The following is a 27,384-nucleotide window of genomic DNA, read 5'->3' as shown; positions in this document are numbered from 1 at the left end:
TGTCAACGCGAATTTTGTCGATGCGACTCAATTGTGACGCTTGGCTTAGGCTTCTCGCTCTCAATAAAACTCGGGATGTGTGCGTCGTCTGCGCTGCCGCTCTGTGGTGAGCGCTTGCTGCCTCTAGTGCCGGACGGACGATGTACCCCCTCATCCGCCGGCGCGCGCTCTAATTGGTCCACTTCCATCCCGGTAAGAGTAGAGAGCCCTCTGACGGTAGGTTCAGGAACCTGCCCCTGTGTGAAACCGCCGGACAGACGAAACAGCCCGCCGTAATCCAGCCCCGCTGCCAATACACATGGAGTCAACTCGCTCCAACCTATATATGGTTACAAATGTTCAATTACGGTCAAAGTGGTTTCAACACAAATCATTTCTTCCTTGAGAGCGAAGAAGACGCGAGTGATTGAATCTGAGAAATGGTCACCAAACAGCAAAATGACACAGACATACCTCAGCCACACATATTTAATTAAACCTGTAATTTATGCGATTAGGGTTAAAAACCTACCGCTCTTTCGGGTGGGCAAATGAGGGAGTAGCAAAAAGCCTTACTGTTTGGCCAACGCACCTCCCGCAGGAGCTCGACCTGCCTGCTGCACAGTCCAGTATCGACACGTGTAAAATCTACGTGGGAGAACATCGGGTATGTGACTTAAGGCGTCAACGCAACTTGGCACACTAATTATGTGAACGCTTTTATGCGCTAATGTGAACATGAAAGTACCCGGAATTTATTTTTTCGGTTGAAGCAGTGTGTGGATTTCCTCAAAGTCAGTGAGACAGCCTGTTGTTGTGGTGGACACAGCCAGCAAACTTTAAGGGGGAATGCAGACAAAATATTACTACCCAAAATGTGAACAAAAGAACCTTTTTGTCACTCACTCAGTTTCATTCCACCCTCGGAAGACGCGTTTTAACCGAGCAAACGGGAGCAGTATTAAAGGAGTACTGACACGAAAATTTCGTGTTGCGTTTTTTTTGCTGCAATGGGTGGCTACCACCCCAGTGATCATAGAATGGTACATTAAATGGTCTGCAGCAGCGTAAATAATTAGTTACAGCCTTCTTTATACGTGTCAGTTTCGGTTTCGACTCAAACACCAGCGAAGCGGCCGCCATGACAGGACCTAGTACTTGACGTCACTGTTGTGGTAGCAGGCGCCCAGAGCCCATGACGTAAGTACAGAAACTGTGACGTTCGCAGCGCGAGCGGCGCGGCGCGCATTCACCGGCATGTCGTCTTCCGACTCAGACGATTCGTGGTCGTTGGACGACGTTGACATTGTAGGTGTACGCGCGGCCGAACATTTTAAGTTCGACCCGCTGGCGAGCGAGGAGTCGGACAGCAACGAAGCCGTCCAGCACGACGACCCAGAAGCGTGGCGGCTCGGAAACACTGACTGGTAAGATTACATTACGTTATGCACTGCCAGATACGGAAGTGCGAAGCGTTGGTAATTTTTGCAGAAATGTTGTGCTGAACAAAAAAACAAATCTTGCTTGGACCAGACAATTACGTGATGCCGTAGAATAAGCTGTGACGCGGTGTGCAAAGCCTTTGTTTACATGCCTGCCGATCCGCGCCGCAGCGTTATTTGCCACGAAAAGTCAGCTACTCGCGGTTATACGAAACCTGTAGGCTGATTTATTTCACGCAAAATGTACAGCCGGCAATAATAATACTAATAAAAAAAACAGCATAACGCCGCTTTCCTGTAGGTCCTATCTTTTTTATTTGAATTTCAAGTGCATGCTAACTAGTCACTCCGGTGATTTCGCGTTCGGTACCTTTGTGCGTGTTCTTTGAAATGTTTTTTTCCTTTTGGTAGCGTCCCACGGCTGTCGATGCGCAGCAACTTCGTACACATTCTTAAAAACGAGGCCTGTTTTTTTCAAGCAGGTGTGATTTTATGAAATGGGAGCAATACAATGGACGCGTGCGCGCGTGCCGCATGCAAAACGGGTGTGCTTTATTCTTGTTCTTTTCGCTTTTTGCCACGGCGGCCTAGACTTCGTATGGGATGTAAACAAGCAGACGAAAAAGAAAATCGTGCATAAAGATATCGGCGCAGCTGTAGCATGTGTACACCAAATAGTGCGCTAGCTCGCGCGCTTGCATTGAACTTGGATAAGGTATACAAATGCAATCTTCGCAGGTGTCAGTGCGGTCTGTGCCGCACAATGTCCAGCTCCTCAGAATCGCGGTGCTGCCGCGAAATCCCGCGCGTGGATGCCCGGGTGCCGGAGGGTGAGAAGTGCATAACTTCCCACCAGACTTTTCGGGACGGCTGCCTCAACATCCACGCGCTGGAAATCGCGTACTATGCGCTCATGGAGAACCGTCCAGCACTCCTGGACGGCATGGACATCCACAGGTAATATGGCTTTTCTGCATTTTTTTTTGCTTTTGCTTTATTTTCGCCTATTCACTTCCATGTAGGCGCAAAGCTCTTTGTGTGCCTTCCTGTGATTTAGACGCCCAATTTATTTGTGCGTGTAACTTTATTCAGGCGGAAGGCTTGTGTCTCACGGCAGTATTAATTTGCTAAGTCATTGGCGTCCACACCTATCGTCTGTCGTTTAAAAAAATTCATTGGCTTTCCCGGGAAGCACTCGGTTCCCACTGGGAGCGGCGTGCATTGGAAAAAAATAAAGTGTAAAGGAACTTGGCGCATGCAATTGTGTCTTTTTTGGGGGGTATGTGTGCCTCGGAGTTATGATTACAACGAATAAAAATAAACCAATAAAATAAAATCTAGGAACATGAATGCATGAAAGATAAACCTTTAGGAAGGCCGTGCACTGTGCAGGAAGCTTCGCCAGCTTGTCATCCATGTACAGAGAATTATCCCGGCCAAGCAAAAGTACATTTATACAGAAGCTATAGATCCTGGCCAACTCGCTGACATACCGTCGCCTTAAAGACTGCTTAATTTTCACTAACCTTCGAAAATGAAAACTCGCAATCTTTATGTGGAAATGCCACCCATCAGAAGGATCCATTGAAAAGAGCTTCTCAGGAAGCAAAGAAAATACAACAGATACTTGGTTTGTTGCGAACAAAGCAGTGTGGTTTTCCTGGCCTTGCGGCAACTGCTGCAACGTGTTTTTCATTTCAGCCGCTACAGGTACACCGCGTACCGCCAGTTCGTGCGGTGGATTTGGCACGTCCTGGGTGCGGGCCGCCGGGTCCCTTTGCCCAGCTGTGTGGTAAACAGTGTCAGGGACACCTTCCCATCGGAAGCATACACGGGATTTAAGTACCCCGAGTTTTGAAGAGAAATAAATGAAGTTTATTCAAAGTTCTGGTGTGATCATTCATAACAAAATTGCATATCAGTATCAAGGTGACAATAGGAACCTGATAACCGAAACAGTGATGGCAGCGGTATTATATTTTGGAGCAGGTGCTGGTGGCTTCTTGGGACTCATTGGCCAGTTTATTTCTACTTTTGTAAAAAAAAGGCCCACACCCATCTCTCACTTTGTAACATTGAGTAATAAAAAAACGCAACAGACCCGAAAGCCCCCGCAGTCCTGATCCACTGGTTATTACAGCAAAAGAAAAAGAAAAAACAGGTGAGGTAGAAGTTTGCAATACTCAACAAAATGTGCACACATCGACACACAGGTGTTGATCATAAAGCTGGCTGCAGGAAGTGACAGACAGCTTCAATGGCTTAGAAACATGGCAGGAAGCCTCTCAGAAAGTGGGAGATAAGGTGCAAATGCACAAATACTGCCAACATTGGTGGTACTTTATGCAGGCCAAGTTAACCTCAGAGATGACTCGCGCGTTCCATTCTTTCTTCCAAGTACCCACTCCCCCTTAGCAAGAATAAACTGGGTAACAACACACACTTTAGGAACTCTGTGGCAGGTTTCCAAACAATTGGAAATGCATAAACAAGGATAATAACCCAAACATAGCTCTCACTGAAAAGTCAATTAGTAGAATGCAAAAATAATTATCCACATGTTAATTTTCTTTTGTGCAGTTCATAAAAACCCACAAGGTCACTCACATCCCCACGTGAACAAAATTTGCACATGCAGATACCCCATACTGCAATAACATAGAGCATGTCACCAGAACAGACCAATCTTGCCATGTCCACAGGGAAACATGTGAACACCACTTTTGCAACGCAAATGGCACACACACTACTTCACCACACGACAACAGGAGCACAGTAATCAGGAGCGGCACCTGGGAAAAATAGGCGGCGGCTGATGGTGTAGGTGAAGTGGCTGAGGGGAAAGGTTAGCCAGAGGGTACAGCAGTTCTCACAGAACCACTACTTGCTTTATGCAATCCCAAGTATGGAGGGGAGGAAAGGATACCCAAAGCAAAATTCCCCAGTGGAACGCATTGGTCCAGGCTTTGAATCGGCAGCTGGGACTGCAAGTGGAATTTGTCCGCACAACCGGAAATAGACGCAGATGAGGAGGGCGGCAGATCCCTAAGCAAATCGGAGGAGACTTTTTAAGCTCTGGAGGGAGAGCACTTGGTTATGCACAGTGGCAGAATCGTACTTTTGGGAGCTACCTGGTGAAAACAGAGTTGGTAAGGGTGCAACAGGAGGGCTGGAAATGAGGAGGAAGAGTCGGAGTACTGCTCTGATGGGACCTTTGGTGTTTGAGAGCGCACCTAGAATGCCGTATCGAGGAGGAAGAGTCGGAGTACTGCTCTGATGGGACCTTTGGTGTTTGAGAGCGCACCTAGAATGCCGTATCATCTGTGGCTGGCAGGTGTCTTGATGGGTCGATGTAGTGCAGACAGGCCGACAGGGAGTAAAATGTGAAGCTGTAGAAGTGCCTAAGAGACAACGTGAAGTGTCTTCAAACTGAACACCAGGTGCTGCTCTTAGGGAATTGCAACAGCCACCCAGTAGACCGTAATGATGCGAGACAGAAATTTCCAGTAGCTGCTGGACACCATAGACACCTGGTCGTCACAAACCTCCAACACAAGTGTGAGAGGTAAGAAACCTGGTCGCCAGGAAAGCAATCATCAGCCATTGAGCTCGCAGTGATGTCACCAGACCTCATGAGAAGCTTACGAGAATGACGATTGACAAAATTGAAACCCGAAGTCCAGGAAGTAACCGGCTGCGGCTTATATTCGGGAGAAGATGTGGAAGGAGGGTCAGTGCTAGTGTTCCGACAAGAGCAGTTGGTGGAACAGATTGCTTAACTGCTTCAAGAAAGTCCTGAGGTGGAGTACTTGAAGTAGGTCAAACAGATGCAGACTTTGAAAAAGACAAAGCAAGGTCAAAACCAACCTACCAAGAATGGTCTGGAGAGCTGGTGGAACACAGCTTTCCCATCTGCACTACAGGAGAGGAAGGAAGCACGCCGACAAGATTACATGGCAGTACGGGTTTAACAACCTGAGCCAGTTTGCAAGCAGCCGTGGGACGGCTACAGAGAAAATGGCAGAATCTGACAAGTAAACATGAATTTGTTTGAGAACTCGAAAAGAGTAGGCAGGGGGCACTCCATAATTTCTGGCAACATGTACAACGCTTACACAAACATGCCAGGTTTAAGCAGCAATATGGCCACCAAGAGATACAGATCCTTTTGCAGAGGTGGACAGCACAGAGCCCATGCTGTGTGGGATTGGAGCTGTGATCAACAAAGAACCTGCTTCAGGCAACATGCAGCATGAATGCACTCTGCAGGACCCATGCAGAGACACGCACGTATGGGAAAGGGCAGGCCAGAACGCATAATACAGAAGATTTCGGGGAGCGCCTTGGGTCGGTAAGTGAAACAATCGAAATGTGTCCTAATCCATATCCAAACTCGCACAGCGACAGGTCTGGGCGGCTTTACAGCAATCCTACTGAAGCGCCTAAGCCCAATGCAGTGCCAGGCATGGAGAAATAGGTTTGACACCATGTTTGAGAAGGGGCAGGCACCTGGAAAAGGAAGCCATAGCCAGACGATGTTCATCCCCAAGGAAGTGGAACATCCCTTCGGTTTGAACGGACTTATATAGGGCAGGGGAGGACGAGCCAACAGCGCCTACCCAGCCTGATGTACGCCGATGATATTGCCCCAACAGACACCTCCTGTTCGCACCTGGAGGTGCGAACGGTGTGTCGGTCTGTACCTGGTTGCCGATTTGACAAAGGGACCGGCTACTTGGCTGCACATGAGCAAGGGCTTCGTGGAAAGACTCTGCACAGCCAGAATGTTCTGAGGGCCTCAATCCTCTGGACCTTCAACATGATGGAAATTGTTAGGAGACTTTGAAAGATGGTGCCCGTTCTGATAGAAGACGCTGTCGATTGCCTATGTTGATCCATATCGTGACATGCGGGCTGCTACAAGCGCCTTCTTCAGCTCGGCAGTGGTTGGTACAGCTGGCTGTTCTTCCACAGGTTCACCCAGCAGCGCAGCGGCACTTGAGCTCTCATCAGGTAGCACACAGTTCCCAGCCAACACATCATCAGGTGGTGGAGGTCCAGTGATGAGGATGTCATCCACAGCTTCCCGAAGACGTGCCACATACTCTGCACAGAATGCCAGTAGATGCTTTTGTAACAGAGAGACACTAATGCCAACAGCCAATGTCAGTACCCTTCCAAACACCGACTCCAGTGTTACATTACAGCTGAGCTATAGGGCAGCACTCAATGACACCTTTTTAGAGTTTTGTAGATTGATAGACTTGAATGAACCGCTAACCTTCAAACAATGGTTACTGCAAGTGGCCATTCTAACAGCAGATATGCAGGTCCTGAAGGGGTAGTAGCATCAATGTATGACCCCATGCAGAGTGGGAAACGTTATTATAGCCAGGTAGTGGCTGCACTTCACTGCAGTCACCCTCAAAACTTGAATGCCAATATATACGCACTGTAGGTGGGTGGCTTCTTGATTGCAACCACAGTGCAGTCCCCAGTTCCAGCCTTGGGCATGTTCAGCTGCCACCGCGGCTCCCCAGCCTTGGTCACCGCCTGGTCTCTACCCGCATTTTCGTTGTAGTGCAGGGCCGCCAGTGTACACCTGTGGCAAATTGTCATGCAAAACAGCACATTGCATGCCAATTAAGTCTCTGAAATTCTTAGTGAAATGTTCGAATTTAGATTTTCTTTACAATTTCAGAAATTCCGCCACAGATTTCACAAAATGTAGTGTGCAAAAAACCTTGGTACCCAGTAGAATCTCAATTACGGCTGTGGCTGATATAAATTTCGGGGTGATATAAATTCAAGTTTTCTGCCCAAGTGCATTACATACAAACGGCACAATCTGGAATCCTATTGTGTGGCTAACAAGACAAGTTAGAAATCCTTGCATGTAAACTTGGTCACAGGATTTTTATGATTAAAATCCTCAGGTTGGCAAGTATAAGCTGTGGCAGCACTAAGGAAAAAAAAAGGCCGATGTATATGCTCGCCAGATATCGGCGTCGACGCGGTGCGAGAAAGCACCGCAAAGCGGGCAGCAGCGTCCGGGTTTCTTGTCCGTCTGGTTTTGGGTCATTCCTTTTAGCAGAAAACAACCAATCTCTTTTTAACATGCGGTAATCGGCTTCCTTGAGACAAATTGCAAGCTATTTCTTTTCTAAAGCGCTCATTCATTCGTGGCTTCTTTGGCTCTCATCGGGGAAATCGGGGATTTGCCATAACCTTTTCCAAGTTAAATAAGGGATTTCTGGCTACATCGCTTGCAGTATTAGCATCAAGGGGCTTGTCTGCAAGAACGGTGCATGACGAGCAAGCGTTATCAGTGCCAGAATTCTAGCCGCGCATTCCATTCCATTCGCGGCTACCGTGGCTAGCGTAGGAGAGCGATAGCTCTTCTTGACCCAAATAAGGGAGCTTTGGTTACATCGCTTGCAGTACTAGCATAATTGGGCCCGCCTCCGAGATCTGTGTATAAGAAGCAAGCGTTATCACTGCCCATATTGCTTACATACGGCCAAAATAAAACACACCTGACAATATTCGATAGCAACCTAGCTTAGTACATCGAATTCTTGACATCCGGCCCGTGTCCTGGCGTGGTTGAGAGGCTGTGAGCTTGGCTTCTGTTTTTAAGGTCCATGGTTCGAATCTTGGCAAGGCCTCGCTGTAATTTTTTTTTGCTGTGGGCGTTTTATCAGCCATTTTTTGCAGGGTAAACAAAGGGTGCCAGAGTACCTTGCCTTTTCATCTACAACTGACGTTCGGCTCTAACCTCAGTAGCAAGGCAGCGCTGAAATTTGTTTTTCTTACGCAGTCCGTACATAGCATTATTGATTGATTGATTGTGGGGGTTTAACGCGCCGACGCAACGCAGGCGATGAGGCGCGCCGTAGTGGAGGGCTCCGGATTAATTTTGACCACGTGGGGATCTTTAACGTGCGCCGAAATCTCGTACACACGGGCGTTTTTGCTTTTCGCCTCCATCAGAAAAGCGGCCGCCGCGGCCAGGAATCGAACCCGCGACCTCGTGCTCAGCAGCGCAACGCCTTAGCCACTGAGCCACCGCGGCGGGTACACATAACATCAAGGTAGGGCACCAAGTTGCAAGGAAATAAATGGTCCGAAGTTCGTTTTTGTTTATCCACCACCCTTATTATGTTCAGATTTGACGGTGATAACTTGAAATGCATTTTGCAGGATTTCAAAATTGGCCCGCAAGCATTCGTAGCAATAAATAAAATAAGGCAAGTGTATTTTTTAGGGCAAATCTAGGGTCCTGATTACTGCATTTAAGCAGGGAAATAAAAAAAATTCCATGTGGTAGAAATTCTGTGTTACAAAACACCGTAAAGAATAGGTACAATCGTTGCCTGCTATTACAGCCGGCCTCACAGGGTGCATATTTCATTGTCGCATTAACCCTTTCGCCCCCGTTGACGAGGATAGCCGTCATAAGATTTTGAACCAAATTAACCGATGACGAGTATGGTAGTAATCGGTCATGACGACTATACTAATCACCGGTCTTTTGGGGGCCCTCACGGCGCTTTTCTGCAAGACACTAGGGTAATGCAGTGAAGCCATCTTATCATTCAATGTGGAGTTTAAATCTTCAACACATTCTTAACTAATACAAGGTGCACGTTAAAAATAATAACGCCACTTTAAATGCAAAAACAAAATATGTGCCCTAAGAGGCCCGCTGTAATAGCGGGCAATGATTGTATACGGTGTTCTCTAACACAGAATTTCTACCGCATGAAATTTTTTTTATTTCCCTGTCTTAAGAACAGACCTGGAGAGTGACCGGCAGCAATAACTTGGGACAAACCCAAAAGAAAGAAATAAATCCCGCAAGCGAGATTTTTTTTTCCTGAACAACGAAAATGCTTGTGAATGTGCTTTTTATTTGACCAGGGCAATTTTGTTGCCGGCTAACAACTGATTACATCGCAATGACATGCTATGCCAAACCAAAGCGGCCTACAATTTTGTGCCGCCCTTTACAGCGCGCAACAAGGCACGTTTCAGGGCGCACGCAGCTTTGTCCAGCTCATGACCAGCAGATTCGGTCGCCGCTGATGCCTGCGAGCTGCAATGCAACCAGCGCCCCTCTATAGCCCAGCGCTGCCTTTGAAGACCGTCTTGCCGAGCATGACGATTAAACATATATCAGATAAGGCGGCGGGGGCAGGGCGAACACACTCTTTGACCGGCGCTCCATGGTTCCCGTCGGCGCCCATACGCGGCGCAACGATGCAGTTCGGCCACCGCTCCCGTGCTCCGTTTACTTCTGCGCGGACCTGTACTTCGTAGCTTGTACTGTACTGCACGTCTTCAGAAGCATCTGAATGAGCAGGCGCAGAATCTGCGCTGGTGGATGCCTGCGGAGTTTCGGCAGGCGCCTCGTAGGCGTCGTGAAATCCCCCAACCTCGAGGCGACGTTGTTTTGGAGATGTTGCTTCACTCCCCGACGTGGTGCCACTCGGCGATGCGGAGATTGTCGGCAAGGCCCCATGTTCGAGTATGCGCAACGCCTGCGGGCTGTACTGGCTCAGGAATGTTTGGTTATGAACGTAGCAGCTCGGTGCAAAATGCAGCGAGCACAGCAGACTTTGCCGATGCGGCGTCCAGCTGTTTCCGCGTCCGCTCCTACGGACGAACTCAGTCCACCCCAGTCGCTGTTGCGGGTCGGGAGGAAAGCGGTGAAGAGTTATGCCTTGCTTCGATTTCGTTTGGCAGTCGCTGGCCGCGCAGTATCTCGACATTGCAGAGGCACAACTTCAGGCAGAACTGGGCGTCAGAGGAGACTGCAGCACAATTCCAGCAGTCACTTTCGTAACGACGCACAAAGCGCAGTGAGCAGTGAGCAGCGGCCAAAAGAGTCGTGCGCGCCACAGAACAGGGAGGATTGCGCGCCGAGCAGCTACACGCAGGGCATGGGCTACGTCACAGCCTCCGTGACGTCGACAGTTTTGAGGTCTGTATTACATGACATCATGCTGATGCCGATTCCTTTAGGCTGGCCGTTTTGAGTTTTTTCATGAGGGCAAAGTTTAAAATTCATTTAAAATATGTTATACTCAACAGTTACTGTCGAAACTTGCTGGGAGATATCTCCACATACAGAGGAAGCTATTGACATAGTTATCTCAGCTTTGAAATTTCGTGTCAGTACTCCTTTAAGAAGCTTTCAAATTTTGCCCTAAAGTGGTTTTGACATAGGAAGCAGTGACGCAATATGGTCCAGCACTAAAACACAGCTATCAGCCTGTTAACTACACGCTACCATTCAAGTGATGCTATCAAACGGAGCTCGAGGCGCCACTACAATCGCCCGGTCCTGTTCCTTGGCGGAGGCTTAGGTCGGGGACCGCCAGTCGCACTAGCAAGATTCTGTGACGTCACAGCTAAAGCCCCCGGAAGAGGCTCGGTAGACGCCACTGCTTTATCGGTATCCATTAACGTCTTCATTATTTGTTTGAAGTTGACAATGAGATTGTTATAATTGCAGTTGGGAGGCAGGGGTCTTTTTAATGAACTAAATTTGTATTTTGCTTTCCTTGCCCATTTGAGATGGTCAGAACGAGAAAACCATACCTCGTAAGGAGGCCATTCTCAGGAATCAAGATGCGTTTAAAGGGACCCCGGAGAAAATCTGTGTGTCTCTCTCGATTTTGGCTGTATTCTGAAGTTAAAGTCATGCAATCTTTCTTTAGGCTAATCAGTGCTTGGAAGTAAAGAATACGTTAATGCGCCCTTCTATGACGCCTCACAGGGGGTTTAAACTATAATTTAGAGCAATCTCGGCCTGTCTCAGAGCTACGTATAAAGTTGACCTATTTTATGTTTGATATTTATCTTCGGATGCAAGCACAAGGAAATTCATAGCACGAAGTTACAATCGGGGAAATATTGCTCCGTGGGATTGCGAGTATACGCGTTCCCAGCAACAATGTAGAAATGCGCAGACGATATAGTGAAAGAGACGCACCAATGCGCGCGCAGTTGGGCACCGCCGTGGACTGCAGGAACCACATTCACGAGGTCCATCCGATTCGTGACGGCAGCACGCTCTACATCTGCGGCACTCACGCCAGGAGCCCCACAGACTGGCAAGTGCGCGTGAGTACTCTCGCCACGAGTTTCCTTTGGCCACACCGTACAGGGATTTTTAAACAGCGGAGGCCGAGCTACCACACGGGAACATCGCGATCGGCAGCACATTGTTTTTTTGAAGCCCGCATCACACTTCTTTCCGCTTGTGCATCGCAGGCTTCCGACTTGACGTTGGTGCCCGAGGCCGAGCAGGTCTTCATCGGGGGGAACAACAAGACCGGTGGGGCGGAGGGTCGGTGCCCCTTCTATCTGCACCACGACACCACCTCCTTGTGGCTCGGTCCGTATACACTGCATCCGGATCCTTATAGCGTGCAAGCTGCATGCCAGCGCAAGCGCGCTATTTTCTTTTGTCACTCAGATAAGCAATTAAGGAAGTGCAGATGACTCTGGTCTGTTTTACGTCGTCCAGTCCATGCTACGCCTAACTAAATCTAGTTTTGAGGCCTAGTTACAGAATAAAACCTCGGAAGGGGAAATCAAGACATGGGATTTCACCGTCCGATTGATGCGACCTAATTTCAGCGGCACCGCCTTCACTGAATCAACGAGACGTGGCGTATAAGCTAACCGGTCGCTAGGAGGTTCAGTGCACGCGTGATGAAACAAAGTCGTTAATGCTTGCGTCGTTTGGCGAATTACCAACGAATTAACAGCAAATCAATCTATCGGGAAGCTTACGGAGTTTCGTTTTTTGAGGCTTGAGAGATTGTATTTCAGTGTTTGATTGACTGGGCATACCTCATTGCAGTGGTATAAACATAGTTCTCTCGGTTACCCGTATTTGAGGGCACGCATGCTTGAGCTGAGCACTTTTATGCCGAGTTGTAAGGTCAGGTCAGGCCAGGTTGGTTATGTCCAAGCAGTAACTAAAGACGACGTGGAACACATGCTATACAGGATGACGGAATAACCGTAGATTAGCTAAAGCATGGAGGATGCATCGTACTAGAAAAGCTTGGAGAATTATCCTCAGAATGCTTCGCGATGTTTAATGTACTCCAAGCCCTGAAAAATGCCAACATAAGTTTTATTCAGAAGAAGGGTGCTATCAAAAATGTTGAAAATTATTGAAGCTTCGGCCTCCTTCCCTTTGTTGTACAAAGTATTTCAACAGTGTATTAGCTAACCACCTGAAGAAAAGCTTTAATCTCCAGACACCGAGAAAAAGGATGAATTTTGGAAAGGCTATTCAACAATATCCCTGCCATCATTCCATGCCGTTCACACCATTCCATAATCCATGCCATCAATCACGTAACACAGAAATCCACGGAGTGTAATAAATTTTCTAACATGGCATCTGTAGATAGAAAAAAAATGCCTTCGATTCTGTAGATGCCGGCACAGAACTTGAGTGTTGAGATATTACGGAATAGAGAATACATGTACAAGACTTTTGGAGGACATAATGGTTGCACGGGCAGTGTAATATCTCCCAATTAAGAAGAAGGCTGGGAGACAAGGAGGAAATATCGCCCCAAAATTGTTAACAGCCTCTCCGGAAGAAATATTTAAAAATGGAGGACACCAGTAAATGGGAAATGTTCTAGCCTTTTGATGTCTCGGGTGAAATGGTCTTGTTCCGTCAGCCCCAAAAAGTGCCTGCACGAAATGTTGGCCGCGTATCTGATCCTTTCGTTGAAAATGTCGTCAAAAGACGATAGTTTGTAGACATTTGCCATGGAAATGCCCCACTTTGCTTTCCCGCTCACCTCTCATTATGTTCCTGTTCTGTCGCGCTAATCCCAAGGTAAAAACACTAAAGGTTTGCTCAAGGCGATTTGAATTTACCGCGCTCCACTGCTACAGGCCGGGTTCCTTGATGCCAGCGCTGCAGTACTGCGGAGACGCGCGTGAATGTAGGCGACCGGCCTATCCTCACCAATGCTATGCTTCCCGATGCCTCAGGAGATGATCCTCCATTTGAAGATCCAAATTTTATCAGAGCCCTTGGGCTGTTCGGCGTAGAGAGTGGTCTTTCAAAATTAGTGTAGACTGGGGCCTACTCCGGTCGCGAAAATCCCCTAATGGTAGATCTTCACCTTAGCCTGACCTGCGCAGTCTGAAGGGAACCCCTGTGCCGTCTTCATGGATGGGATGGATGGAAAAGACTTTATTGAATAATTCCTGCAGTAGGTAAAGCCCGGTTGACGGGCCCACCTCAACGTGGCCGGGCGTTGCATCCTCTTGGGGCAGCCCTACTCGACAGGGACCTCTTTGCGGAGTCCGTGCCTTTCGAATGCCTTGAGAACCTGCTGTATGCCCCACTCTTGATCCGACTTGCTGGTTGAGGCGATGGAGATTTGGAGATCTGCGGGGTATTCTGTGAAGCTGACGCCGTTCTCGATGGCGGCACAGTCCCATTGCATGTGCCAGCTATTCGCCGTTCCTTGTTTGCAGATGCCGCACTGTGCGCTAGGATAGTCGTCGGGGTACATGTGATGGAGGCGCGCCGGTGTGAGCACCGACGCAGTTTGGAGGCGTGGTAGGTGTACTGCGTCTTCCCTGCTTAGAGATTTGTGGGCTGAGGGGAATAGCTGGCGAGCAGCCCTCATGTTCTTGAGGATTTCTCCGTATCCACTCGGTGAGTCTTCAATCGCCGTCCACCATCTCCACTCCGGACGGGCACTGCCGGTGGGGGCGCGGTGGGTGAGAGCGCGCGCTTCCCTGTGGGCCGTCTCATTGTGGTTCGGTGCATACGGTGAACAAACTCTCGCATGGGCGGGAATCCATCTTAATTGCTTACGTAGGCCTGGCGAGATTGCTGTTCGCTCTATAATGCGGGTGGCTTGGGGGTTGATGCGTCCTCTTGCGAAGTTGCCAATGGCTTGTTGAGAATCACCGATGATAGTGCCGCAGTCCGGTTCGGTCATGGCGAGGGCGATGGCCAACTCTTCGGCCGCAGTGGCGTTGTTGCAGCATGCGCTCGTGGCTTGGGTAGCTTGGCCCGTGCAGGCGTTGATCGCAACCATCGCGTATCGGCCGTTGCCGTACTTGGCCGCATCGACGTAGCAGGCGCGGGAGTCGTCCCCATATTGCTCCACGAGGAACTTGCCCCGGGCTTGGCAGCGTTCTTGGTTGTGGTCGGGGTGCATATTCTTAGGGATGGCACTGACGTGAACATTGGCTCGGATCGTATTGGGGAGGTTGGAAAGGTGTCTTGCCGTGACTTGGGGGCCATAGCCGAGTATCTCGAGGATGTGGCGCCTCGTTCTTGTGGTGGCGAGGCGTTCGCGCTGGGCAGCGAGTCGTGCTTCGATGATTTCGTCAACACGGTTGTGAACTCCCAGGTGGGAGAAGCGCTCGTTGTCTGTGGACTCGCGTAGTCTGAGTGCCCGTTTGTAGAGTCTGCGTATCATGGCGTCTATCTTGTCCCTTTCGGTCGTGGTCCACGTGTGGTACGCCGCCGTGTAGGCAATGTGGCTGACGGCGAAAGACTGTACTAATCGCATCATGCCATCCTCCCGCATTCCGGCTCGGGCCGTGGAGGCTCGGCGTAGAAGGCGTAGGGTACTTGTTGTTTTGAGTGCAAGCTTCTTCATGAGGTTTGTCTTGTCGCCCTTGCTGTGAATGTGCATGCCGAGTATGCGGATCTCCGAAACTTCGGGAACGCGCTGGCCAGTCTCGGTGTACAGGGCGAGATGATCGCAAGCTCTTGGGGGTAGTAACGGTCTGCCCGGTTTGCGAGGGGTGTAGACAAGGAGTTCTGATTTCGAAGGCGAGCATTGGATAGCCGTTCCTCTAAGGCAGTCTTCAATGGCTGAGACGGCGCGTTGAAGCCGGTGTTCTATGCCGGCATCTGGGCCGCCTGTTGTCCATAGTGTTACATCGTCAGCGTAAATGGTGTGATGGACGGTAGGCACGCTGGATATTGCTTCTGCTACGGTGATCATGGCGATGTTGAACAGGAACGGAGATCACCGATCCTTGGGGGGTGCCCACGCTACCGAGGCCTTTCGTGGGCAGGACGATCTCGCCCGCGTGAAGCTCGACTTGTCTGTTCGTTAGGAAGTCCTTGATGTAGGCATAACTTCGCTGGCCCATGTTAAGTCTTGATACCTGCGCTAGGATGGCCAAGTGCTTGACGCGATTGAAGGCGCATTGAAGTTCAAGACCGATAATGACGCGGCTGTCTCTGGTCTCGTGTTCCAGGATTTCATGCTTGAGCTGCAGCATGGCGTCTTGTGTGCTGAGGCCTCTCCGGAAGCCGATCATGGTGTTGGGATAGAGTTCTGCTTGCTCCAGTTATTCCTGCCATCGGTTCGCCAGGACATGCTCGAGAACCTTCCCCACGCATGAAGTTTGCGAAATGGGGCGTAGATTCTCTATGTGGGGAGGTTTGCCCGGCTTGGGGATGAGCCCCGTCTTGGCCTTTTTCCATTGATGGGGCAGCCTGCCGCTACGTAAAGGTTTCGGAGGGCCTGGTTGGAGATTCCATCGGGGCCCGCTGCTGATCGGGTGCTTAACTCACGGACGGCGAGTTCGACTTCCTCCTTCTTGATGTCCCGATCGAGCTAGTCGTTCGGTGCTCCCGAGTATTCCGGGTGCGTCTCGGTGTTGTGGTCAGGGAGATATTTAGCGCCGATACAATTGATGAGTTCTTCCCTGCCTAGCTCGGTTTCCGCCTTATGCATGAGCCTGGCCATACGATCTTGTTGATACGGCTCGGTCTTGGTTGTGAGGGTGGTGCCAGTGGACACCGAGAGAGGGCGCTACGCGACTGCGCCATCATCATCATCTGAACTGAGGGAAGAGAAGAGAGGGGAGGAGAGTGTGGGGAGAGCCCGGGAGAGGCGGACGGAATAAAGGAGTCGTTCGGTGGAATCTGTGTGGGTTGGATGTGTGTGAGTGACTGAGAGGTTCGAACATGACAAGTGGGGGCCCGTCCGGGATCTCCGCAGCAGCGTTCGAAAACGCGCGTGGGCTTGAAGTCGCCGTCAACGAGCTCCTGTTGCAGACTGACGGTTCCGTGCTGGAACGCGAGCGTATCGCGGCGTACGTGCGCGACCGCGTAATGGCGGCTCCGTTGCCGACCGCCGCGACCGTCATGGCGGCCGTGGGAGCGGGTGCCGCGAGCGTGAATGTGCCTCATCGTGTCACCGAGGACGCTGCGCCTCGGCTCGCTGCGGCGCCCCTTCCACGCTACTCGGGTGTCCGAGATTTACAGTCTCCGGAGGAATTCCTGGAGCGCCTTGAAAACTTTTGCCTCGTGGCTGGAGTCGCCGCCGACAAGCGGCTGACGCAGGTTGTGCCGGCCGCCCTCGATGGGGGCGCGAAGTTGTGGTGGCGTTTTGTGCGCGGCTTTAACTCGTGGGAAGAGTTCACGGCCGCGTTCCGTGCCGAGTTCGCGTCGATCGACGCTAAGCGCCGCCTGAAGGCGGAGCTCGAACAGCGCACGCAGCACCCCGAGGAAAACCTCAAAGAGTTTATCTACGCGATCGCCACGTTTTACGACCGCATCGGGGAGGAGGTTTCCGAAGCGGAGAAGGTGCAGCGCGTGCTGCGCCAGATGCACCCTCAGCTGCAGGACCTGGCGGAGGGGCAGGTGTACGGCGACCTCGCCGAGTTGGTGAAGGCGGCGGACGGCTTAATGGAGAGGGCTTGGCGTCGCCTTCAGTACAGACCGCCGCCGCCTCCGAGCAACCAAGTGGCAAGGGACTTGGCGTTTAGTCCTGCCCTCGACCATCGCCCACCGGCGCAGCCGACTATTGCGGCGTCGTTCGCTTCGCCCGCTGCTGGCCCCCCGGCTCCGCCACCCTCATGTCACTGGCCACTGCACCCCGCGGCACTGGACCCGTCGTACTGCCGTGACCAGCTCTATTTGCGTAGCACTGTGCCCCCGTTCTCGCCCTACGTTCCGGGGCCAGCGCTGGAGCCCTCAGGTGGACCGGCACGTGTACAGTGCCATCGCTGTGGCGGATTCGGCCACATCGCTCGTAACTGTGCCACGGGTCGGCGAATGAGCCCGCCTGTTTGTTTCCGATGCCGGCAGCCAGGTCACCTGCAGGCGCAGTGCCCGGGAAACCAGAGGCGGTAGGTGCTGCCCCGGCGGGCACCTACGGCAGCGCGCACCATGTAGCGACCACAGCCGGCAACAAAGAGCCCCTTTTGGACGTGCGAATCGGGTCGTCGACATTCAAGGCCCTGCTCGACACCGGCTCAAGTGTAAGCTTCCTCGGGCCCTCCGCTGCTGCTGTGGCTCAAGCTTGTGGGGCCAAGCCCAAGGAGGACATCCGTGCGCTGCGCCTGGCATCAGGATGGTCACAGTCAACCACATCCCTGAAGTGCCGGATTGAGTGGACTGCGGGTTGCCGCATTCAGCAGTTTTTGTGCGTTCCTGACCTGTGCCGCGACGTTGTTTTGGGTAGGGACTTCCTCACGGTGAGTGGCGTTTCCCTGCACGTGGCACTTGGTGGCTGGACAGTCGGTACAGAACCACAAAGAATCAAGTCCTTTGTTAAGGCAGACAAGGAACGGACCGAAGCAGTGGAGGATTGCGCGGAGTGTTTGCGTTGCATTTTTGCCGAGGATGATGCTACTGTCAATGTGCGTGCCAGTGCCTTGATCACGACCGCAGCTTGCAGCCAAGACATGCCCAGCCACTCACTGAACCTAGACCCGCGCATGAAACTTGTTTTGGATGAGTTCCGTGGTATCTTTACCACCATTCCAGGCTGTACAACCCTGGCAGAACATCACATCGACACAGGTGACAACCCACCGGTTCGATGCAAGCTACGACCAGTAAACGCCAAAAAGCAGGCTATCATGGACGACTGCATTCATGACTTGCTGGCACAGAACCTAATCCGTCCTAGCCGCAGCCAGCATGCCAGCGCCCCAGTTCTGGTCGAGAAGAAGTCTGGTGGCTACCGCCTGGCCGTGGATTATCGCCAGCTTAATGCACGCACTAAGGTGCCAGTCTACCCCATGCCAAGGACTGATTGGTTGCTTGCACAGCTTGGTCGAGCCAGGTGGTTTTCTAGTTTCGACCTTTCACAGGGCTTTTTTCAGATCCCCGTTAGGGAGCAGGATATTCCCAAGACAGCATTCATTTGTCATCAAGGAACCTTCGAGTTTATGAGAATGCCTTTCGGAGTTGCTGGCGGCCCTGCCACATTCCAGACCCTAATGGACCGAGTGCTAGAAGGAATAAACCACCAGTATGCCATGGCGTTCCTTGATGATGTTCTGGTATATTCGGAAACTCTGGAAGACCACATCGAGCATGTGCGGGAGGTTTTGAGGCGGATAAGCTCAGCACAGCTTACCATAAACCCAGAGAAGGTGCACGTGTGCTGCCAATCCCTGAAGTTTCTCGGTCATGAAATCTCCCCAGGACAATGTAGGCCAGACAAGGAAAAAGTGCTTGCAATACTGGGATATCCCCAACCAACCACAGTCAAGCAGCTGCAAGCCTTCTTGGGACTGGCTGGTTATTACAGAGGGTTCATACCACAGTTCTCCATCACTGCACGGCCACTCACGGAACTACTCAAGAAGAAGCAACGCTGGCATTGGGATCCGCAGCAAGATGAAGCCTTTAGGGCACTTAAGCAGTCCCTGGCCCAGGATGTTGTTGTGAGCCTGCCAGACCTCAACAGACCATTTGTGGTGGAGACGGATGCCAGCGGAGTCGGCATCGCAGCGGTGCTTCTGCAAGCAGCAGATGATAATGCCCAGCTGCGACCAATCTGCTTCATTAGCAGGGTCCTCACTGAGGCAGAGCAGCGCTATACAGTCCAGGAATGGGAGTGTCTCGCTGTGGTGTGGGCGGTGGACAAGTTCCGACCATACCTCGAGTTTACGGAATTTGAGGTCCACTGCGATCACTCCTCATTATCTTGGATGTTCACCACAGACCAGACATCGCCACGTGTCAGGCGTTGGGTCTTACGTCTGCAGGGGTTCAACTGCAAAATCAAGCACAGGCGGGGTCTAGCAAATGTCCCAGCCGACGCTCTGAGCAGAGCGCCCCTTCAGCGCCAAGAAGTACCAGTTCCAAGTCTGCACGAAACACTGTTCCCTGTGGCTGTTCCGGAGCCCAGCCCGCAAATCCGCTTTGAGGCAGCTGCTGCAGTATCTGCACAGGACGACACGACTGTCTTGAACGACCCAAAGCTACTGGCGCAGGAACAAGACCAAGACCCCATGTTGTGCAGGCTGCGTACTGTTGTGAAGGGAGGGAAGCTGCCACCTGGTGACAGCGACGAACCTTTAATCAGGGACCTGGCGGTGACGACAGAGCTGGAGGACAGTGGGTTGCTTGTACAGCATCGAGGGAATAGGAAGGTAACTTGGATTCCAGACCATCTCCGCAAGTTGATCCTACGATTGTCGCACGACCACCCAACTAGCGGCCATTTTGGCTTCTTCAAGACCTTCAAACGCATCTCCCAACATTTCGTGTGGCTGGGTCTACGCTCTGACATAGCCAAGTATGTGCGATGCTGCCAGGTTTGTCAACGCACCAAAGCGCACCGGCAGAAACCGGAAGGGCTAATGAGCAGCCAATGGGCCACTGCTCCTATGGAGCAGCTCAGTGTTGACATCGTCGGGCCCTTACCAATGACACCTCGACGCCACAAGTACCTACTCGTGGTGATCGACAAGTTCACCAAGTACATCGAACTCTTCCCGTTACGGTCAGCAACCAGCAAGAGTGTGGTGGACTGCATGGTCCAGGTGTTTTGCAGGCACGGCACACCCGTCGCTATTTCAAGCGACAATGGGAAGCCCTTTGTAAGCAGTGTGTGGAAGGGCCTTCTTGAACACTGGGGCATTCAAGACCGGCACACAGTGCCATACCGTCCTGCCGGGCAAATGGTGGAGCGGCATAACGGCACGATTAAACAGTGCCTTAGGGCCTACTGCTCCAACCATAAAGACTGGGACCAGCACATCCCAGAAATTGGCCTTGCCATGCGGACAGCTGAAAGCGTGGTCACGGGCTACACGCCCGCCTTCCTTTGTTATGGCCGGGAGCTGAGAACCCCATGGACGCAGGAAGAACTTAAAGACGACGTGGAGCCTCAGGCGACGGCCTACCGTGCATTCGCAGCTGAAGTCTCCAACTGCCTGCAGGAAGTGCTCGAATTCTCCAGGCAACATCAGGACAAAATGTGGCGCACCCAAAAGGCTGCCTACGATCGGCACAGGCGACCGCGGACAATACAGGAGGGTGATCTCGTCCTGCTTGAAAGCCACTTCCTCAGCGACGCTGCCAAGGGATTCTCCTCAAAGCTTGCACCACGACGTTCAGGGCCCTTCCGTGCAGCTAGGGGTGTTGGACAGAATGACTTCGTCCTAGTGGACCCCAAGACGGGGCGTCGTCGTGGTCTCGCACACGCAGATCAGCTGACGCCGTACCACGACGCTGAAAATGTTTAGTGGTGGCTTCACGTTTCAGGGGGGGGAGACCTGTGAGGGTGGTGCCAGTGGACACCGAGAGAGGGCGCTACGCGACTGCGCCATCATCATCATCTGAACTGAGGGAAGAGAAGAGAGGGGAGGAGAGTGTGGGGAGAGCCCGGGAGAGGCGGACGGAATAAAGGAGTCGTTCGGTGGAATCTGTGTGGGTTGGATGTGTGTGAGTGACTGAGAGGTTCGAACATGACAAGGTGTCGTAGAGTAAGTGGCGAATGAGCGACCATGCCTTAATTTGGTGGAGCTGGCCGTCAATGTGGTTGCAGATTTCGTGCCATTGTTGTCGGCATAATAGGGCGCAGTGCTGCGCAATGGCCTTGTTCAATGCGGTCACCCTCTCCCTGAGCTTGCGGTTCCAGCGCTGCTTTTTCCACCTGGCTTTGATCGACTTCTTGGCCTCAAGTAAGTGGGCGAGCTTACTGTCGATGCGCGGGATGTTGTCGTCTGTCTCGATCGTCTTTGTGGCCTCGCGAACGTCTGCCTTGATGGTTGCCGTCCATTCTTCGAGGTCGTTGATGTCTGGCGTTCCACTACCTTCTCGTCGGTGTTGTCGGAAGAGGTCCCAGTCCGTCCACGTCTATTCAAGTGTGTGACCTCCCCCGCCGAGTATCTTGATCTCGAGGATGTAGTGGTCACTCCCGAGGTCGTCGCCCGTATTGCGCCACGTGATGTCAGCGCCATTCTTGATAAAGTTAAGGTCGGGACCGTAGTGTCCCTCTGCGTGGAGGAGAGGCCCGACCACGTAGGCTGTTTGGGGTCCGTAATGAGCGTGTAACCGAGCTCCATAGCATCTTGCATAAGGTCTTTGCCTTTGGCAGTGGCTCTGTTATAGCCCCATGCCTTATGGGGGGCATTAGTCACCCCCACGACCAGAGCGTGTTGGCGCTCCTGGCTAATGGCTGCTCTGAGCAAAGTTTTGAATTTTTTGACCGTGGTCTTTGGGGTTTCTGTAGACGTTGATTACGTAGAGTCCGTGCGTACAGCGTTTTCCAGGGATTATCTCAAGGCAGGTGTGTTCGCACTTGCCCTTTCTGCCTTTCTAGAGCCGGTGTCCTACGGCGGTCAGGCCCTTTCGCACGAAGGTACACACTCCTCGCCGGCCCGTCGTGTCGGCGTAGGTCTTGTATCTTGGCAGAGTCGGATCCAGCGCCACCGTTTCTTGTAGCATGATGATGTCTGGCTGTTTCGCTGCATGTTGTATGTGTTGATGAAGCGTGGCTTTCTTGTTGTTGTAGCTCTGGCAGTTCCACTGCCATATCGTGAGCGCCGCTGGCGCCGCTCCCGGTCTTATTGTAGGGAGGGTGCGTTTTGGCATTCTGGGGTCTGAGCTGGTTGCTGCGCTTGCTCGTGAAGATAGGGGTGGTTGGCAAATTGCGCTGCGAATACCGGGCTGCAGATTATGGGTTTCAGCATCGGTTCAAGGAGATCTACGCGTTCGCTTAATCGGTGTTGGGACACCGCCAGCGCCGTAATCATCTCTTCCAGGTGAGCAAACCGTTGTTCGGTCGTCGTGGTGAGCGTGTGGATAGTCCCCACGTGGTTGTCGAATTTAGCGGTGAGTCTTTCTTCGAAGCGTTCGATCTGCACGTCGTAGCTCACCTTGGTTGATTTACGCGCTCTTTTCTTGGGTGCTGCGGGCATCTTGTCGTCGTCGTCGGATTGGGCGACATCCATCTCGGGGTGGAGGTCGGGGGCGTCCTGGGACGATGCCGGCGTCGTAGGTCGGTTGATCTACTGCTGCGTCTGTTGTACAGGCGGCGTCGGTGGTTGTGGCATGGGCGCTGTCGCGTGAGTCGGCGTAGTCGATGAAGGCTTGGTGAATTGCTGCTGCTGTTGTTGGTGGAGCTGCGACTGAAGGCATCTCAGTTGCCTCTCCATGTCGGTGAGCTTTTTGGCAAGCAGATCGTTGGACGCTTGTAATTGGGCACATCATTGGTTGCTTCGGGTTCTGCCGGGTGTACGGTCGCGAGGCGTCATCTTGGCTCGATCTCTTCCAGCTGCCGCGTCCGGCCAGCTCATCCCGTCGTGGGGGGTTTGATCATTCCCTGTGCGCCCGCGTAAGGCGCTGCGCGAGGCTTGCCGAGGGGAGCGTCGCGATTGGCTGCGCGACGGCGTGCGGCTGTGGCGTGAGCCGTTGCGCAATATGCTGCGCGTGGCATGACGCGATGTGTGGCGTGAAGTGCTCTTTTCGCGCAACGTCATCGGGCCGCCAGCTGTGGCCGCCAGCTGCGGAAAATTCCCGGGCGAGAGATCGCACGTGCGTTGCTCTGCTTCTGCCTGCTGGCGTTCCCATCAGCGTTTTCGTACGACGTAGGGAATCTTGTAGCGGGCTTTGCGTGTTTTGTCACCAGTTGGGTAGCCCGCGCCGCGCAATTTACAGTTGGGTGTGCATCGATGGCTATCTCGGGGGTTGGGTGTGCCGCATGCCATGCACACCTTTGCGTTGGGCGTGGGGCAGACGTCACTGCGGTGGCCCACCGTGCCGCAACTTTTGCAGACTTCAATTTGCTTTCGATAAAGACTGCATTGATATAATGTGTAGCCGTAGCGCACATATCGCGGGACTTTTTAGCTGGCAAAAGTGACGATGACTGTCTTGGAGGTACCGATGCGCTTAGATCCCACCGCCATGGGATTGTATTTAGCCACAATCTGTTTGTGAATGTCGCGGTCGTTATTCTCTGAGGGGACGCCTTTGATCACGCCTTTCACTATACCGTGTGCGGCGGCTCCGTACGCACTGACGGCATACGTGATTCCCTGTATGGCGATTTCTTGTATTCGGGCGTATTTCTCTGCGCGGGCCATGCTTGGAGTACTGATGACCATAATGTTTTGTCGAAAATTAGGGCACGCCATGTCGTCTACCCTCTCCGTCTTTTCGATTTTTGCAGCCGCCCTAATGGCTGACGCAACACTCGCCGCTCCTTTCTTTGCAATATATCAAGGCCCCCGCGGGGTCGAATGACAATCTTGATTTCTTCTGCGGGTAATGTGGGCATGCGAGAAGCGCTTATGACTTCCTTCCTCACGTTCCGGCCGTGTGAAGTCTTGCTGGCATGCGAATCAACTTCGGGGTCAACAGAGGCCTGTGCTCACCTGGAGCGCCTTGGGGATCGGGCGTCGTCACTTTCCCGCTTCTGCCGACGTGCAACCAGCCAGGCGTTTGATGAAATTCCTCCGGGGTGATAACTTCTCCTTCCATTTGCACAGACGGCAATGGCAGTGGCGGCTGTACCACCGTCGCGTCGGTAGAGGCGTCTTCCATGGCGCTCGGCAAAATGCCGGCGGATAGGCCTAGCAAACGCTAGAGCGCTAGGCTTAATCGCGTCACGTTGGCGGTGAACAGCCAAAGTCCAAAAATGGTTGAAAACCACACCTTTTGGTGAAAGTTTGGTGTTGGTCGCTGCCTCGCACCTTCACGCATCCATTGGTAATAAGCACGTCGAGAATAGATCAATTAACACTGCGAAATTGGGCATTAATTGCGGAGCCGATGAGAACACGCCCGCACTCCGCGGCGACCGCAGCACCCCCCCTCCTCTTCATGGACGCATCATCTTTCTAACTGGGCTATACTCCTCCCTTCCGCTTCTTCCCCTACCCCTATTTTGGCGGCATGGCGTTCCCTCGACTAATAAAGGACAACAACAACAACAACAACCGCATTGCCGTGCGCCAAGTGCGTTCCAAGCAGAACGTGGACCCTAGCTAGTGGAACCTTTCGTTGCTGTTGCCGCGTGATTTCTGATATGCCGCCAGGAGGTGGCGCGGGCAACAGCAAGCGGCCGTTTTCTGCAGTAGATGTCGAATATCATTTGCTATCGAAAAAACAAGCATCTATGAATTTTTAAATAAAGGATCGAACACTGTAAATATCCCTTGTGTACTAATTTCCTGTCTTATATTTGCGTAATGTCTTGTTCTTGTTCAACAAAGTTGACAAGTATAAACATATAAACTGGGCTTAGACGTTTACATTTGGCTGTAAGTATATAAGACTATTGCGCAGTATCCATTTTACTTTGGCCGGGTGACTGAATCGAGTCCCAGACAGAAAGACGGACAGACAGACCAAAATTTCTGGGTTTAAGTAGCCCAAGAAAGACTATCGTTTTTAATACTTCAGACACTGTTCTTTTCAGAAGACAGTTCTCTTAGCTTTTATGTTTATGTGTTCTGTTCTGGCCCCGTAAAAAATAAAGTTCACCTACGCCGAGAAAATCTTCCGTGCGGGACTTCGCACGAATTTTGTTAGCAAGCCACACACACACATCGACACAGTTTGCCCCCCCCCCCCCCTCACGTCCCCCAAAACAGCTCCAGCGTGTTTTGCGTATAGGGACACGAAGAAAATCGGTTGGGTCTTGTCCTCAGTCGGATGCTCGGCGAACTCCTTAAAACATTAGCGTTAAGGAGGTCGTCGATTGTCTCCGAGAGGTCTTCAGGAGAAGACTACCAGGAGGCCTGCTTACATGGTAAAAAAGGTGACAAAACGGGGACACAAGAAGGGACACTTACACAGGGCGAGCGCTAGACCAAAGGCGTGGTAGTTACTGAACGGTTGTGACACAGATGGTTTGGAAGAGCAGGGCCCATTTTTCTAGAAAGCAGACTATTCAACTAAGAAATTTGGGCTTGTTGGCGAAGCTGGTTCAGTAACTTCCGCGACTTAAGCCTAGCGCTCCTCCTCTGCAAATGTTCCTTCTTGTGTCCCCGTCTTGTCGCGTTTAATATTGTACCTGGTCAAAGTCGTTTCACCAACAAGCCCTAACTTCTACATTATATAGGCTACTTCCAACCCATCCAAGACGGTGCTGGGAGGACTGGTAAACGGATTCCTCCACCAGAAGCTTTTTCGAAAGCGAAAACAAAGCTGTTCGTTCGCTTTCTTGTTCGTTTCAACTTTTGCATCGCAATGCGCTTCTAGTGCCAAATTGGTGGATGGTAAAAGGGGACCATTACCGCTCTTTTTATATGTTCGTTGAAAATTTTGTTTTTCGGCCACGACTGTAGAGCGCAAGACACTGAAATATCTAGATTTCTATCCTGTGTGTGCTGTTTTGAAGCGTAATTTTACATTCAGCTTACGGCTTTTCATATGCTTCTCGATCCAGACGACGTGCCCGTCCCGAATACCGCATCTGTCGTTGGGCTAAGCATCTTAAGACCGCCCAACAACTACGCCTTCTACCGGACGGCCGCATACAACATCTCGAACAGGAGTGAGAAACTTCACGACTTCCTCATCACCACCCAGTCCGACAAAATCGTCGCTCTCAACGGTGAGCATCGCCACGTCCTATGCCACGTGCCGTCATGGAAAGACAAAGTGGGATAGAGAGAGAGAGAGAGAGAGAGAGAGAGAGAGAGAGAGAGAGAGAGAGAGAGAGAGAGAGAGAGAGAGAGAGAGAGAGAGAGAGAGAGAGAGAGAGAGAGAGAGAGAGAGAGAGAGAGAACTTTATAGTCTTTATAGTACATTCTTCACGTCCTAATCATGAAAGTTCGGTGTGCGGCGGTGGAGTTACAGCAGGGCAGCGAAGGTGCGCACTGACGTGCAAGGATGAAGGCGGCTTCTTGTTCAATACAAAAGTTATGTGATCGAAGAATTGGGGCCATAACGTTGCACGGCGGTGTACAGGAGTAGTGGCCGGGCTCTCTGAGGCGTCGGTGACGTTGAGGGGGAGAGTAAGGGCATAGGTAGTGCGGCGAATGAGTAGCACGAGGACAGGAACAGAATGTGTGTTGGATGTTGGGGTAACCACTACACCACTAAAACTATGGGAGGCCCGGGCGGTTGAGTATTCGCTGTTGCAAAGGTTACAGGGCATGGCTTGACGGATGTAGGCGGCGGGGGTGAAGGAGTTCATTCGGTTTCTACCGCCTGCGTTTAAGATGGTTAGCACTTATCTCCGGTCGTAATCCTCCGGCCAAGGAAGGGGGTAGCTCGGTGCACTGTCCCGAGCAAGGTCATTGCCTTTTTCGTCGCCTTCTATATTTTGGTGGCTGGAGATCCCTTCCAGAAGTACATTAAGTACGGGGTATTGATGCACGTAGGTGTTAAGGTGTCCACGATTGTGTGCGTGGGGTAGCATGTTGATGGCAACATTACGGAGCGCGCCCTGGCTGTCCGCACTACACGAAAGCACGCAAACCCTTACAATCTCTCTTAGAAGCATTTGGATTCACGTCTTCGTAGACCACAAGATATGGAGGAGAACGCAGACGAAGAAAAGTGCAGAAACGAGGACCCAAAATACAGTAAAAACCGTCTCTCTTTTTTTAAAGACGACACCGGAATGCCGATTTGTGTGGCAGGCCTATTTTGGGCTTGAAACAAAACAATGGGCATTCGGATTTTCTTATTGGCTTCTTATTTTCATAAAATTTTCATGCAAGATTTATCTTC

General features: G+C 51.7%; 3 protein-coding genes across 3 annotated transcripts in view; 2 read left to right on the top strand and 1 right to left on the bottom strand.

The window, feature by feature from the left end:
* The first annotated feature begins 940 nt into the window (after positions 1-940).
* LOC144170019 (uncharacterized) lies at positions 941-3,286 on the top strand. Its single transcript, XM_077699507.1, has 3 exons — positions 941-1,406; positions 2,160-2,378; positions 3,123-3,286. Exons 1-3 carry the CDS (start codon positions 1,237-1,239, stop codon positions 3,277-3,279), a joined length of 546 nt encoding a protein of 181 aa, XP_077555633.1. The 5' UTR covers positions 941-1,236; the 3' UTR covers positions 3,280-3,286.
* Positions 3,274-7,180, bottom strand: LOC144170021 (uncharacterized). The gene is made up of 2 exons (XM_077699508.1): positions 6,875-7,180; positions 3,274-6,527 (listed from the first exon to the last, which is right to left on the bottom strand). Exons 1-2 carry the CDS (start codon positions 7,038-7,040, stop codon positions 6,307-6,309), a joined length of 387 nt encoding a protein of 128 aa, XP_077555634.1. The 5' UTR covers positions 7,041-7,180; the 3' UTR covers positions 3,274-6,306.
* Positions 7,181-11,423: 4,243 nt separating this feature from the next.
* Positions 11,424-27,384, top strand: part of LOC144168531 (semaphorin-2A-like) — a 56,535-nt gene continuing 40,574 nt past the window's right edge. Inside the window, exons 1-3 of the mRNA XM_077697495.1 lie at positions 11,424-11,552; positions 11,703-11,826; positions 26,093-26,260. Coding sequence (XP_077553621.1) covers positions 11,424-11,552; positions 11,703-11,826; positions 26,093-26,260 — 421 coding nt within the window. The remainder of the gene's footprint in view (positions 11,553-11,702; positions 11,827-26,092; positions 26,261-27,384) is intronic.

Source organism: Haemaphysalis longicornis, unplaced genomic scaffold (assembly GCF_048455015.1).
Source record: "Haemaphysalis longicornis isolate Haplotype H1 unplaced genomic scaffold, Haemaphysalis longicornis Haplotype H1 scaffold_2, whole genome shotgun sequence".
NCBI lineage: Eukaryota > Metazoa > Arthropoda > Arachnida > Ixodida > Ixodidae > Haemaphysalis > Haemaphysalis longicornis.
Note: the sequence above shows the minus strand (reverse complement) of the source record. Positions and strands in the feature narration are given on the sequence as shown.

What these genes read in the sequence shown, in the direction of transcription:
- LOC144170019 (XM_077699507.1), top strand. Translation starts at nt 1,237, where the DNA reads ATGTCGTCTTCCGACTCAGACGATTCGTGGTCGTTGGACGACGTTGAC. An exon ending in CGGCTCGGAAACACTGACTG is followed by an intron (nt 1,407 to 2,159) that starts GTAAGATTACAT and finishes CAATCTTCGCAG; the next exon opens with GTGTCAGTGCGGTCTGTGCC. An exon ending in GACGGCATGGACATCCACAG is followed by an intron (nt 2,379 to 3,122) that starts GTAATATGGCTT and finishes TTTTCATTTCAG; the next exon opens with CCGCTACAGGTACACCGCGT.
- LOC144170021 (XM_077699508.1), bottom strand. Translation starts at nt 7,040, where the DNA reads ATGACAATTTGCCACAGGTGTACACTGGCGGCCCTGCACTACAACGAA. An exon ending in CAAGAAGCCACCCACCTACA is followed by an intron (nt 6,528 to 6,874) that starts GTGCGTATATAT and finishes CATTCTGTGCAG; the next exon opens with AGTATGTGGCACGTCTTCGG.